The sequence below is a fragment of the Oncorhynchus gorbuscha genome, linkage group LG11, assembly GCF_021184085.1.
Source record: "Oncorhynchus gorbuscha isolate QuinsamMale2020 ecotype Even-year linkage group LG11, OgorEven_v1.0, whole genome shotgun sequence".
Classification (NCBI taxonomy): Eukaryota; Metazoa; Chordata; class Actinopteri; order Salmoniformes; family Salmonidae; genus Oncorhynchus; species Oncorhynchus gorbuscha.
Genome location: NC_060183.1, coordinates 74,121,698 through 74,137,220, shown reverse-complemented (window position 1 = coordinate 74,137,220; position 15,523 = coordinate 74,121,698). Strand labels below are relative to the sequence as shown.

Below are 15,523 nucleotides of genomic sequence, written 5' to 3'. Positions count from 1 at the left end.
GTTGTAGTTTTAAAGCCATCTCAAACTTAAGATGAGCGGATCTGCACTGCTAGATGGGCAAAACTAATTTATTCTCTGCTGTTTTCTGTATTGATAAAATCCAAAGTTGCACTCTTTTCATAGAATTTAAATACAGAAATATAATCTTTGAATACGACCTGGATGAAGGCCAAAGGGGGATTAAGTACAAAGTCGTCAGGGAGACAGTTGGTGTAGGCGGTGGGATCTGGAGCGAGGGGAGGGGAACGGTGGGTGGTGGGAGGGGAACGGTGGGTGGTGGGAGGGGAACGGTGGGTGGTGGGAGAGGGGAGGGTTGGTGAAGCTTGTGGCAATGTCCGCTACGGTAATGAGCAAGTCCGCCGCTGGAGAGAGCCCTTCTTGGCGGGCACATTCACGGCCGACTGCCGGTCGCAATTAAAGGCGAGGAGGAGGTGTAGCCTCGCAATCAGCCACCTCGCCAGTCGCTCCGAATGTAAATAAAAACGAGTCAAATTACCGTTGCCGGCAGCTCGCCCGTTAAACCTGTCTCCGTAATGAGGGAACTGTGACATTTCAGCGTGCCGCCAAGCCCGTCCCGGTCTCACTCGGCGAAGCAACAAGCCTCAGCCGGTGGTGTGTCTCTTGTCGAGACATTCTAATTAGGGCTGAGGACTTTTCGATGACGTCGCTCGGAGGACGAGAGAGAGAGAGAGAGAGAGAGAGAGAGAGAGAGAGAGAGAGAGAGAGAGAGAGAGAGAGAGAGAGAGAGAGAGAGAGAGAGAGAGAGAGAGAGAGAGAGAGAGAGAGAGAGAGAGAGAGAGAGAGAGAGAGAGAGAGAGAGAGAGAGAGAGAGAGAGAGAGAGAGAGAGAGAGAGAGAGAGAGCCTCCTTCCCCTTTTTCCCTCTTCCCCTTTTCTCTTCCCCTTTTCTCTTCCCCTTCTCTCTTCCCCTTCTCTCTTCCTCTTCTCTCTTCCCCTTTTCTCTTCCCCTTTTCTCTTCCCCTTTCTCTTTCCTCTTCACCTACACACTCCCCTCTCTAACCCCTATACCTCTCTTCTTTCTCTCTTTTACTCGGTCACCCTCAGGGCCACAGGTGGAGATGGAGAGTATGGCTCCTGTTCTGTATTCTGGACGAGCCTGTCTCCTAAAGGATACTCACTGAATGCTTATTGCTGGCCATGCACACACACACACACATCATAAGTGATCACTCGAGTAAGAGTATGATTATCCTCCATGGGGCTTCTATTTGTGGGTCTTCAGATGGCTGTAGAGGCCGATCCGGGAGCCACATATTTTGGTGCAGTTTGTGCAGGGGTGAGTGGTGGATGGTGGTTGGTATTGAGTCTCTCCTTGCGTAGCTGCTGCTTGTCCTCTGCTGGAGGTCTATATCCTGTAGTGCAGCTCCTTCTTGGATGTTGTTTCTCTACGCACACGCACGCGCACACGCACAGCTGCTGTCAGATGAATGACTCAGTGAGTGAGAACCAGACAGTGAAGAGGAACCACTGGAGAGGAGAGAACACACCACTGTTCGGTCCTCTCTCCCTTCTCTTTCATGCTTAGATATAACTGTCTTGATGACAGCTATTTCCCCTATTGTTCACATTTCTTTCCATGGTGTGGGATGGGACCAGGGAGATGTACAAGGGATGACAATAAGTGAAATATAACCAAACAATGATGATAGGAAACATTTTATTCATCAATGACAAAAGATAAGCGCTATAATGATGTGTGAGGAAGTTGTTATAAATTCATTTATAATGCATTAGACACATCAGTTCATAGATATTACAAATTACATGCCCTACATTACTCATCGCATATGTATATACTGTACTCGATACCATCTACTGTATCTTGCCTATGCCGTTCTGTACCATCACTCATTCATTTATCTTTATGTACATATTCTTTATCCCTTTACACTTGTGTGTATAAGGTAGTAGTTTTGTAATTGTTAGGTTAGATTACTCGTTGGTTATTACTGCATTGTCGGAACTAGAAGCACAAGCATTTCGCTACACTCCCATTAACATCTGCTAACCATGTGTATGTGACAAATACATTTGATTTGATTTGAGATTGTTACCCTGAAATTCTCTGTATTTATTCTATTCCAGCTATCTGCCCTGGTTTGAGGTATTCTACAAGCTGCTCAATATCCTCGCTGACTACACAATCAAAGGCCAGGTCAGTATTCTCAATGAAATCAAAATAAAAGTGGTCATTGTAGTTAGGGTGAACCTTGTTATCTACTTAGGTCACAACTGATGATGTGAAAAGGGCTTTCTAGAATAAAATACATTTGATTGAGGTAGGTATAGAGGAGATTTAGCAACTCCTGATACATTACATTTACATTACATTTAAGTCATTTAGCAGACGCTCTTATCCAGAGCGACTTACAAATTGGTGCATTCACCTTATGACATCCAGTGGGACAGTCACTTAACAATAGTGCATCTAAAACTTAAGGGGGGGGGGGGGTGAGAGGGATTACTTATCCTATCCTAGTTTATTGTTCAAAGTAAAAAACCTATGTGTTTCGGCTCTTCATTAGAGTAGGTAGAGGCAGAAAGAGAATTCCACTGCAGTAGAAAGACTGTCGCCTTTCTTTATCTTTTTCTTTGCCTGTGTCTTGGGTGACAGCCATCCCTTCTAATATTACAGTGGTGTCCCCTCTGTCAGAGCTACTGACAAACATCTCACTCACTCACTCACTCACTCACTCACTCACTCACTCACTCACTCACTCACTCACTCACTCACTCACTCACTCACTCACTCACTCACTCACTCACTGTCTCTCCCTTCCTCTCTTTCCTCTCTCTCTTTCTGTCTGGGGACAGCTTATTTCTCACCTTTTGGAAAATGGAAAATAGATGTCAGGAGTGACATTCAACTCCTCTCATTTTCCCTTCAACTCTTTCTGCTGACTGTGTAATACAAAAAATATTAACAAACACATCACTCTCTCTGCACACGTAGGTGATACTGAAAACCAAACAACTTAAAAGCACATTGTCCAAAAGAGACTTAAATAATGATTATAGGATTCAAATCAAATTGAGCTTAATCAACAGGCATTCAGACATTTTAAGTAATGTATTCGGAGCACTTTGGCAAACATCTGTTCAAGCCTCAGCTTTACATTCTTGCTGTTTATGGTTGTCAGACAAAGCCCTATACCTGGGAGATAGCAGAAACTGCCCTATACCTGGGAGATAGCAGAAACTGCCCTATACCTGGGAGATAGCAGAAACTGCCCTATACCTGGGAGATAGCAGACACTGCCCTATACCTGGGAGATAGCAGACACTGCCCTATACCTGGGAGATAGCAGAAACTGCCCTATACCTGGGAGATAGCAGACACAGCCCTATACCTGGGAGATAGCAGACACAGCCCTACACCTGGGAGATAGCAGACACAGCCCTACACCTGGGAGATAGTAGACACTGCCCTATACCTGGGAGATAGCAGACACAGCCCTATACCTGGGAGATAGCAGACACAGCCCTATACCTGGGAGATAGCAGAAACTGCCCTATACCTGGGAGATAGCAGACACAGCCCTATACCTGGGAGATAGCAGACACAGCCCTATACCTGGGAGATAGCAGACACTGCCCTATACCTGGGAGATAGCAGACACTGCCCTATACCTGGGAGATAGCAGACACTGCCCTATACCTGGGAGATAGCAGACACAGCCCTATACCTGGGAGATAGCAGAAACAGCCCTATACCTGGGAGATAGCAGACACAGCCCTACACCTGGGAGATAGCAGACACAGCCCTATACCTGGGAGATAGCAGACACAGCCCTACACCTGGGAGATAGCAGACACAGCCCTATACCTGGGAGATAGCAGACACTGCCCTATACCTGGGAGATAGCAGACACTGCCCTATACCTGGGAGATAGCAGACACTGCCCTATACCTGGGAGATAGCAGACACTGTCCTATACCTGGGAGATAGCAGACACTGCCCTATACCTGGGAGATGGCAGACACAGCCCTATACCTGGGAGATGGCAGACACAGCCCTATACCTGGAAGATAGCAGACACAGCCCTATACCTGGGAGATAGTGAACAGAGATTATACTGTAGCATCGACAGCCATTAACAGGATTAAGATATGTTTTGTTGTCAAAGTACAATGTACTGGGAGCGCTTTCAAGTCTGTAGGGATTGGTTATTTCCTCAGAGATGCCATAATATTATAAGGAGGGGATATTGTCAGCTATTTTGTTTGCATAAACATTTTGTTTCTGTTGCTATTTATAATAGGGTTCCTGTGGGGCATCGTGTGAGATTTTACGTGTCTGTTTGTGTGTGTATTTCAGGAGAGTCAGTGGCGAGAGCTCCTGGAGTCACTCCATACACTCCCCATCCCTGATCCTGGAGTGCCAGTCCATCTTAGCGTGGTAAGACTTTGACCAACTCCCCGTAGATTTCATGGCTGGCCATCTTATCAGAGGAGCAACACATTCAAATCTTCGATCACTAGTCCATTATGCTTCAGTCCATTATGCTTCAAATTCACGGCTCATTAGCAAGGTTGCAGAATTAGCTAACATCATCACACTTCAGGGCCCTTCACATGATACAAGCAAGGTGCCAAGAGCCGTAGGGTCAGGTGCGGCAGTGGGTGAAAGTTCAAGTTATTTGAACTTTGAGTGCTGTGGCAATGTCCCAAAAGCACTGCTTAACTTGTCACAATGCCAAAAAACAATGTCTCTCTTGAGGCAATACCATTCTTGCACCTGTCACTTGAAACCCCCTTTAGATATCTACATTTATCACACAGTATATACACCATTAGTATGTTTTTTGTTGTTGCTGCAGAATACATCAATATATCCCATCTCCTGGCCATAGCACTTGGGTCAGTGAGGTACAGCGTTATCCTTTATAGTGAGTGCTTTGAGATACAGTTGAAGTCGGAAGTTTACATACACCTCAGCCAAATACATTTAAACTCAATTTTTCACAGTTCCTGACATTTAATCCAAGTAAAAATTCCCTGTTTTAGGTCAGCTAGGACCACCACTTTAAAAAAAATAGTAGAGCGAATTATTTTCCCAGTGGGTCAGAAGTTTACATACACTCAATTTGAATTTGGTAGCATTACCTTTAAAATTTTTAACTTGGTCAAACATTTCGGGTAGCCTTCCACAAGCTTCCCACAATAAGTTGGGGGAATTTTGGCACATTCTTCCTGACAGAGCTGGTGTAACTGAACCAGGTTTGTAGGCCTCCTTGCTCGCACACGCTTTTTCAGTTCTGCCCACAAATATTCTATGGGATTGAGGTCAGGGCTTTGTGATGGCCACTCGAATACCTTGACTTTGTTGTCCTTAAGCCATTTTGCTACAACTTTGGAAGTATGCTTGTGGTAATTGTCCATTTGGAAGACCCATTTGTGACCAAGCTTTAACTTCCTGACTGATGTCTTGAGCTGTTACTTCAATATATCCACGTAATTTTCATTCCTCATGACACCATCTATTTTGTGAAGTGCACCAGTCCCTGCTGCAGCAAAGCATCCCCACAACATGATGCTGCCACCCCTGTGCTTCACGGTTGGGATGGTGTTCTTCGGCTTGCAAGCCTCCCCTTTTTCCCTCCAAACATAACAATGGTCATTATGGCCAAACAGTTCTATTTTTGTTTCATCAGACCAGAGGACATTTCTCCAAAAAGTATGATCTTCGTCCCCATGTGCAATTGCAAACTGTAGTCTGGCTTTTTCATGGCAGTTTTGGAGCAGTGGCTTCTTCCTTGCCGAGCGGCCTTTCAGGTTATGTCGATATAGGACTCGTTTTACTGTGGATATAGATACTTTTGTACCTGTTTCCTCCAGCATCTTCACAAGGTCCTTTGCTGTTCTGGGATTGATTTACACTTTTTGCACCAAAATATGTTCATCTCTAGGAGACAGAACTCGTCTCCGTCCTGAGTGGTATGATGGCTGCTTGGTCCCATGGTGTATATACTTGTGTACTATTGTTTGTAGAGTTGAACGTGGTACCTTCAGGCATTTGGAAATTTCTCCCAAGGATGATCCAGACTTGTGGAGGTCTACCGTTTTTTTCCTGAGGTCTTGGTTGATTTCTTTTGATTTTCCCATGATGTCAAGCAAAGAGGCACTGAGTTTGAAGGTAGGCCTTGAAATACATCCACAGGGACACCTCCAATTGACTCAAATGATGTCAATTAGCCTATCAGAAGCTTCTAAAGCCATGACATGATTTTCTGGAATTTTCCAAGTTTTTTAAAGGCACAGTCAACTTAGTGTATGTACATTTCTCACCCACTGGAATTGTGATATAGTGAATTATAAGTGAAATAATCTGTCTGTAAACAATTGTTGGAAAAATGACTTGTGTCATGCACAAAGTAGATATCCTAACCGACTTGCCAAAACTGTAGTTTGTTAACAAGAAATTTGTAGAATGATTGAAAAACGAGTTTTAATGACTCCAACCTAAGTGTATGTAAACATACGTAGAATGTATGCACACATGACTGTAAGTCGCTTTGGATAAAAGCGTCTGCTAAATGGCATATATTATATTATTATTATTATAAACTTCTGACTTCAACTGTAGGTTGCAGTTATTATCCTTCATAGAGGATGCTTTGATTTTTGCCGACTGTTTTCGGGTCAGTTGTGGGTTCAATGGGGGGAGCACCAAGGCTGCCACCCCTGCCGAGTGGGGCACCATTTCCCCGACCCTCAAAGGCTTATCCCTCAGCTGTCCTGCATGATGGGTTACAACACAGGCCGTTCCATTTGAAGGATTTTTAGGAATCCCTCAGAGCTCCATGTTAGGGTGCCTACTCAAAGCGTTTCACGTGCAATGGAGTGAGACAGAGTTTACACCCAACAAAATAGAGGAGACGGTTCTGTCAGAGTGATCTTGGCATCAGACGCAGGGATATAGAGGAAGTAGTGAGTGCATCACTTTCTTCGCTAGTCTTTCCCCACTCCCAGTTAAGGAGCTGAGTTTATTATCGTACAGTCAGTCTTCAGACACCTTCTCCATGAGATATCTGTCAGACCCACCTCACTATCCTTACCCTGTAAAGCGACAATACATGACTAACATTGAATCCTACTACACCGACTCTGGCGCTCATCTGATGTGTCAGGCCTTGCAAACCATCAAGGATTACAAAGGCAAACCCAACAGTGAGCTGCTCAGTGACTCATGCCTACCAGACGAGCTAAATTCCTTCTATGCTCGCTTCGAGGCAAGCAACACTGAACCATAAGTGAGAGCACTGCTGTTCCGGATGACTGTGTCATCATGCACTCCATAACCGATGTAAGTAAGACCTTTTAACAGGTTAACAGGTTAACCTCTCCCTGACCTTGTCTTTAATACCTACATGTTTCAAACAGACCACCATAGTCCCTGTGCCCTAGAAGGTAACCTGTTTAAATGACCATCATACCAGGCACCCTGGACCCACTCCAATTCGCATACCGCTCCAACAGATCCACAGATGGCGCAGTCTCTATTGCACTTCACACTGCCCTTTCCCACCTAGACAGAAAGAACACCTATGTGAGAATGCTGTTCATTGACTACAGCTTAGCATTCAACATCATAGTGGCCTCCAAGTTCATCACATAGCTAAGGACCCTGGGACCGAACCCTCTGCAACTGGATCCTGGACTTCCTGACGGGCCGCCCCCAGGTGGTGTGAGGGTAGGCAACAACACATCTGCCACGCTTACCCTGAACACGGGGGCCCTCAGGGGTGTGTGCTTAGTCCCCTCCTGGCCTCCCTGTTCACCAACAATTGCGTGGCAATTGCATAGTAGGCCTGATCACTGACGACGATGAGGCAGCCTATAGGGAGGAGGTCAGAGACCTGGCAGTGTGGTGCCAGGACAACAACCTGTGCCTCAATGTCAGCAAGACAAAGGAGCTGATCATGGACTTTAGGAAACGGATGGCCGAGCATACCCCCATTCACATTAACGGAGCTGAATTGAAGCGGGTCCAGAGCTTCAAGAAACCACAGTGTCCACCTCACTAAGTATCTATCGTGGTCCAAACATACCAACACAGTTGTGAAGAGGGCATGAGAACACCTCTTCCCCTCAGGAGGCTGAAAAGATTTGGTATGGTCCTCGGATCCTCAAAAGGTTCTACAGCTGCACCTTTGAGAGCATCTTGACTGGCTGCATCACCGCTTGGTATGGCAACTGTTAGCGTCTGACCAATAGGCGCTATAGGGTCCTTCTGTAGCTCAGTTGGTAGAGCATGGCGCTTGTAACGCCAGGGTAGTGGGTTCGATCACCGGGACCACCCATACGTAGAATGTATGCACACATGACTGTAAGTCGCTTTGGATAAAAGCGTCTGCTAAATGGCATATATTATTATTATTATTATTATTAGGGTGTAGTGCCTTACAGGTGGTGCGTCCGGCCCTGTACATCACTGAGGCCGAGCTTCCTGCCATCCAGAACCTCTATACCAGGCAGTGTCAGAAGAAGGCCCTAAAATTGTCAAAGACTCTAGCCGCCCAAGTCATAAACTGTTCTCTCTGCTACTACACGGCAAGCACTACCGGTGCACCATGTCTGGAACCAACAGGACCCTGAACAGCTTCTATCCCAAAACCATAAGACTGCTAAATAGTTAGTTGTATAGTTAACCAAATGGTTACTCGTACTAACTGCATTGACCCATTTTTGCGCTCACTTTTTTGACTAATCTCATACGCTACTGTTTACTATCTGTCACTTTATTCCTAGTTATATGTACATACACTACATGACCAAAAGTATGTGGACACCTGCTCGTCGAACATCTCATCGCAAAATTATGGGAGTTAATATAGAGTTGGTCATGCCTTTGCTGCTATAATAGCCTCCACTCTTCTGGGAAGGCTTTCCACTAGATGTTGCAACATTGCTGCTGGGTCTTGCTTCCACAAGAGCATTAGTGAGGTCTGGTACTGATGTTGGGTGATTAGGCCTGGCTCGCAGCTGGCGTTCCAATTCATCCCAAAAGTGTTGGATCGGGTTCAGGTCAGGGCTCTGTGCAGGCCAGTCAAGTTCTTCCAAATCGATCTCTACAAACCATTTCAGTATGGATCTCGCTTTGTGCACAGGGGCATTGCCACAAAGTTGTAAGCATGGAATCGTCTAGAATGTCATTGTATGCTGTAGCGTTAAGATTTCCCTTCACTGGAACTAAGGGCCTAGCCCGAACGATGAAAAACAGCCCCAGACCATTATTCATCCACCAAACTTTACAGTTGGCACTATGCATTTGGGCAGGTAGCATTCTCCTGGCATCCCCCAAACCCAGAGTCATCTGTCGGACTGCCAGATGATGAAGCGTGCTTGGCATTGAGCATGGTGATCTTAGGCTTTTGTGCGGCTGCTCGGCCAAGGAAACCCATTTCATGAAGCTCCCAACGAACAGTTCTTGTGCTGACGTAGCTTCAAGAGGCAGTTTGGAACTCGGTAGTGAGTGTTGCAACTAGGATACACGCACTTCAGCACTCGGCTGTCCCGTTCTGTGAGCTTGTGTGGCCTACCGCTTTGCGGCTGAGCCGTTGTTGCGCCTAGATATTTGCACTTCACAATAACAGCACATACATTTGACAGGGGCAGCTCTAGCAGGGCAGAAATTTGATGAACCTACTTGTTGGAAAGGTGGCATTCAATAACGGTGCCACCATTTAAGGTCACTGAACTCTTCAGTGAGGCCATTCTACTGCCAATGTTTGTTTATGGAGATTGCAGGGCTGTGTGTTCGATTTTATACACCTGTCAGCAATGTGTGTTGCTGAATAGCCTAATCCACTCATTTGAAAGGGTGTCCACATACGTTTGTGTATTTAGTGTATCTAACTCAATTATCTTGTCCCACTACACATCAACTTGGTACTGGGAACCCTTGTATGTAAATAGTCAAGTTATCGTTACTCATTTGTACCTATTATTACTTGTTTTATTTCTATATTTTCTTTCTCTCTGCATTGTTGGGAATTGGCCGTAAGTAAGCATTTCACTGTTAGTCCTCACCTGTTGTTTACAAAGCATGTGACGCATAAAATAGTATTTTATTTCATCTATCCCCTGGGCTGTTACCGTTATTGAGAACAGGGAGGTGTACATAAGACATCAAATGTAATAAAACATGTTGAAACAGGAAGTTGAAAAAGGCTGTTTTTCCAGTGTATGGAATGTCTTTACACTATTGAGCGTTAACTCCTAATCCTATTAGCGTTTGTCTTTTCTCATGAACTGCGATGGCTTAAAATGCCTTAATCTCTCAAATTTTACCCCCTGTGTTTCTTTGTCCCCGTTAGCATTCCTACTTTACTGTGCCTGACACAAGGGAATTACCCAGCATACCTGAAAACGTGAGTATCTTTGGCCTTCACCCTTCATTTTGAATTTGCTATTCTTTATTGTTCACTGTTTAGGAAGACATTTGCAGCAGACCACTAACAATATCCATTTGGAATAATTGATGATATGCCAAAATACATCACTCAATCTCATCTGATATGAAAGAACACATTAATGTTACTCCACTCTACCCACATCCCCAATGCACCCTGTTCATATAGGCCTGTGTGTTAGGATTAGGTTTACTGTAGGTCTGTGTGTTTGGGTTAGGTTTACTGTAGGTCTGTGTGTTAGGGTTAGGTTTACTGTAGGTCTGTGTGTTAGGGTTAGGTTTACTGTAGGCCTGTGTGTTAGGGTTAGGTTTACTGTAGATCTGTGTGTTAGGGTTAGGTTTACTGTAGGTAATATATAATAATATAATATAATATAATATAATAATAATATAATAATAATATAATAATATATAATAATAATATATTTATGCCATTTGCTTTTATAGACTTACAGTCTGTGTGCATACATTCTACGTATGGGTGGTCCCGGGATCGAACCCACTACCCTGGCGTTACAAGCGCCATGCTCTACCAACTGAGCTTCAGAATGAATGGTCTGTGTGTTAGGGTTAGGTTTACTGTAGGTCTGTGTGTTAGGGTTAGGTTTACTGTAGATCTGTGTGTTAGAGTTAGGTTTACTGTAGGTCTCTGGGTAGCATGAATAAACCACTAGTCCCACAAACATTAGACATTCATTCAATTGCTTCAGCTCACGGGGGGAGATATTGAAGGAGTCAGAAGGAGTCAGAAGAATCAATATCTGGTTTGATTTCCCCGTTTTTCCAATTCCCGCCGGGAGCCTCACGTAGTTTGTTAGCCGTCAGACTGCCCTCGCTAGTCCTCGAAGGCTGTGAGCCCTCCCCAGATCTCCCTCTCTGGGGGTCCTTTAGACAGACAGAGAGAACGCAGAAAAAGGAGAGCTTGACAGAGACGTGACGGGTGTGTGAACGAGACGTGACGGAGGTGTGAAGGAGACGTGACGGAGGTGTGAAGGAGACGTGACGGAGGTGTGAAGGAGACGTGACGGAGGTGTGAAGGAGACGTGACGGAGGTGTGAAGGAGACGTGACGGAGGTGTGAAGGGGACGTGACGGAGGTGTGAAGGGGACGTGACGGAGGTGTGAAGGGGACGTGACGGAGGTGTGAAGGGGACGTGACGGAGGTGTGAAGGGGACGTGACGGAGGTGTGAAGGGGACGTGACGGAGCTGTGAAGGGGACGTGACGGAGGTGTGAAGGGGACGTGACGGAGGTGTGAAGGAGACGTGACGGAGACGTGACGAGGTGTGAAGGAGACGTGACGGGAGACGAGTGAACCCCAGTCAGAAGGGAGAGGTGTAGAAGGAGACATGACGGGAGACAAGTGAACCCCAGTCAGAAGGGAGAGGTGTAGAAGGAGACATGACGGGAGACAAGTGAACCCCAGTCAGAAGGGAGAGGTGTAGAAGGAGACGTGACGGGAGACAAGTGAACCCCAGTCAGAAGGGAGAGGTGTAGAAGGAGACATGACGGGAGACAAGTGAACCCCAGTCAGAAGGGAGAGGTGTAGAAGGAGACGTGACGGGAGACAAGTGAACCCCAGTCAGAAGGGAGAGGTGTAGAAGGAGACGTGACGGGAGACAAGTGAACCCCAGTCAGAAGGGAGAGGTGTAGAAGGAGACGTGACGGAAGACAAGTGAACCCCAGTCAGAAGGGAGAGGTGTAGAAGGAGACGTGACGGGAGACAAGTGAACCCCAGTCAGAAGGGAGAGGTGTAGAAGGAGACGTGACGGGAGACAAGTGAACCCCAGTCAGAAGGGAGAGGTGTAAGAAGGTGGAGCCTGTAGTCTTCAGAAGTAATGCTTCTAGAGGTTTGGAGAATGATAGATTTAAAAATAAAAATAATTTAAAAAATATATAACTTATTTAACTAGGCAAGTCAGTTAAGAACAAATTCTTATTTACAATGACGGCCTACCGGGGAACAGAACAACAGATTTTTTACCTTGTCAGCTCAGGGATTCGATCCAGCAACCTGACTCATTGGCCCAGCGCTCTAACCACCTGCCGCCCCCACATGCACACAAACATCTCTTCTACTACAGCTTATTTCACCTAAATCACTTGTGGAATGCCTATTTCAAACATATTTTTTCTCTTTCTATGACATAGACTGACCAGGTGAAAGCTATGATCCCTTATCGATGTCACTTGTTAAATCCACTTCAGTGTGAATGAATTTGAGGAGACAGGTTAAATACATGGACAATTGAGACATGGATTGTGTGTGTGTGTGCCATTTAGAGGTTGAATGGACAAGACAAAAGATTGAAGTGCCTTTGAACAGGGTATGGTAGTTGTTGCTAGGCGCAACCGGTTTGAGTGTGTCAAGAACTGTACCGCTGCTGAGATTTTCAAGCTCAGCTGTGTGTGTATCAAGAATGGTCCACCACACAAAGAACATCCAGCCAACTTGACACAACTGTGGGAAGCATTGGAGTCAAGATGGGCCAGCATCCCTGTGGAATGCTTTCGACACCTTGTAGGGTCCATGCCCTGACTAATTGAGGCTGTTCTGAGGTCGAAAGGGGCTGGAACGCAGTATTAGGAAGGTGTTCTTAATGTTTTGTACACTCAATGTATATTCAGATTCAGAAAACTTCAATGTCTTCAATGAGTCAGTTGATTTTGCAGCAATAAGAGTACACATACAGACAAAATCACATATTTAAATACATGACATATTTCATGTGTTCTGTCTAAAGTATGGTATTTAATTGTCTTCTTCCATGCCGATGATAACATGCCGATTATTTGAAACAATAATGTGTCTTTCTGTTACATTATTCTCCTGTTATATCTATACCATACCTTTGTAACATGTAGATCATGTTGATGCCTTGTACTATTCATATAGTCATTGGTCTGCTATCACAACTAACCTCTACCCCTTTTTTCTTTTTCTTTTGACTTTTTGCCTTTGTTTTTTCTTGCAGAGAAACCTAACAGAGTATTTTGTAGCCGTAGATGTCAATAACATGCTCCATCTGTACGCTAGTATGCTTTATGAGCGTCGAATCCTCATCTGCTGTAGCAAACTAAGCACCGTAAGTACAGTAGCTCCTTCACTCTCTTCCTCCTCTATACTCACTCTCTCCATGCATATCAACTAATTAATGAGTGTCTATTTTACAGGATTGGCTTGGTACTGTTGCACCACCACACAATAAGACACAGCATGAAATGGTTGTTCACCCAGATTTAATTATTACATTTTTTCCCAACAGAAATATTTGAAGATATTGTGGATGAGAATCTGTCAGTTTTTTCCCCACTGTAACCACATACTATTTTTAAACCCTTTACATTTTCTGGTACATTTTTCATTGTACCCTCCACCGTTAAAGCTATAACCCTCTTCACACCTTTTTATATAGAGAGGACTGTCTGAAGAGCTTGTCACCTGCTAAAAACATTTCCTTACACATACAGTGCCTTCAGAAAGTATTCACACCTCTTGACTTTTTCCACATTTTGTTGTGTTACAGCCTGAATGTTAAATGGATTTAATTGAGATTTTTGTCACTGGCCAACACACAATACCAATAATGTGAAAGTGTAATTATGTTTTTATTTAAAATGAAAAGCTGAAATGTCTTGAGTTAATAAGTATTCAAGCCCTTTGTTATGGCAAGCCTTAATAAGTTACGGAGTAAACATTTGCTTAACAAGTTACACAATACGTTGCATGGACTCACTCTGTGTGCAATAATAGTGTTTAATAATGATTTTTGAATGACCACCTGATCTCTGTACCCCACACATACAATTATCTGTAAGGTCCCTCAGTCGAGCAGTGAATTTCAAACACAGATTTAACCACAAAGACAATGCCTTGCAAAGAAGGGCACCTATTGGTAGATGGGGGGGGGGGGATGTTCACATTTTTTTCCAATTTTTCATTATTTGAGTATTTGGTATAGATCATTGACAAAAAAAGACAATTCAATCAATTCAATTCAATTCAATCCATTTTACTCCCACTTTGTGTGAATGTAGAAAAAGTCTAGGTGTAAATACTTCCTGAATAAGCCTTCTTTTCTTGTACTGTACCATACAAAGCATTGCCTTCAATTAATTAAGCTTTTATGAGGCATTCCTAAGTCTTCCATTATGTGATATCGCCACTATATAATTAAGCCCCTCCTGCCCTCTCGGCCTGTTTAAGTTACTAATGTGTGTATGGGTTTTTGATTAGCGAAGCCCAGTTTATGTGCTGTTTTTAACACATAATGTAAAAGGGAAGTTGTTCACAAGCCCAATGGGAAAATACTCTTGTCAGGGTGGATGCTTGTTTAGGAAGCTACACCTGAACATGTAGTAGCAAAGAGGACTTATTCTAGAATGGCGAGGTATAACACTTATTTTACATCAAAACATGACCATGTTCTTTGAAGAATATGGGGAGATCTCTATTCCTTTAACATATCAGTGAATATGGGGAGACCTTTATTCCTTTAACATATCAGTGAAGATGGGGAGACCTCTATTCCTTTAACATATCAGTGAATATGGGGAGACCTCTATTCCTTTAACATATCAGTGAATATGGGGAGACCTCTATTCCTTTAACATATCAGTGAATATGGGGAGACCTCTATTCCTTTAACATATCAGTGAATATGGGGAGACATCTATTCCTTTAACATATCAGTGAATATGGGGAGACCTCTATTCCTTTAACATATCAGTCAAATAAAATCATATTAAATGTAATTTGTCATATACACATGGTTAGCAGATGTTAATGCGAGTATAGTGAAATGCTTGTGCTTTCTGGTTCCGAAAGTGCAGTAATAACTAACAACTAATCTAACAGTTCCCCAACAACTACCCAAGTCGGTTAGGACATTTACTTTGTGCATGACACAAGTCATTTTTCCAACAATTGTTTACAGACAGATTATTTCACTTATAATTCACTGTATCGCAATTCCAGTGGGTCAGAAGTTTATATACACTAAGTTGACTGTGCCTTTAAACAGCTTGGACATTTTTTACCAGCATTAAATGTCAGGAATTGTGAAAAACAAAATTTAAATGTACAGTTGAA

General features: G+C 44.0%; 1 protein-coding gene across 5 annotated transcripts in view; it reads left to right on the top strand.

Annotated features, from left to right (window-relative positions):
* The window catches only part of dennd1a (DENN/MADD domain containing 1A), a 188,504-nt gene that overhangs the window by 97,244 nt on the left and 75,737 nt on the right, over nucleotides 1–15,523 (top strand). For 4 of the 5 annotated variants that reach the window (XM_046290450.1, XM_046290447.1, XM_046290449.1 and 1 more), the window contains exons 6-9: nucleotides 2,105–2,174; nucleotides 4,338–4,418; nucleotides 10,339–10,392; nucleotides 13,407–13,517. In XM_046290450.1, coding sequence (XP_046146406.1) covers nucleotides 2,105–2,174; nucleotides 4,338–4,418; nucleotides 10,339–10,392; nucleotides 13,407–13,517 — 316 coding nt within the window. The remainder of the gene's footprint in view (nucleotides 1–2,104; nucleotides 2,175–4,337; nucleotides 4,419–10,338; nucleotides 10,393–13,406; nucleotides 13,518–15,523) is intronic. The other variant, XM_046290448.1, reaches the window with a different exon arrangement.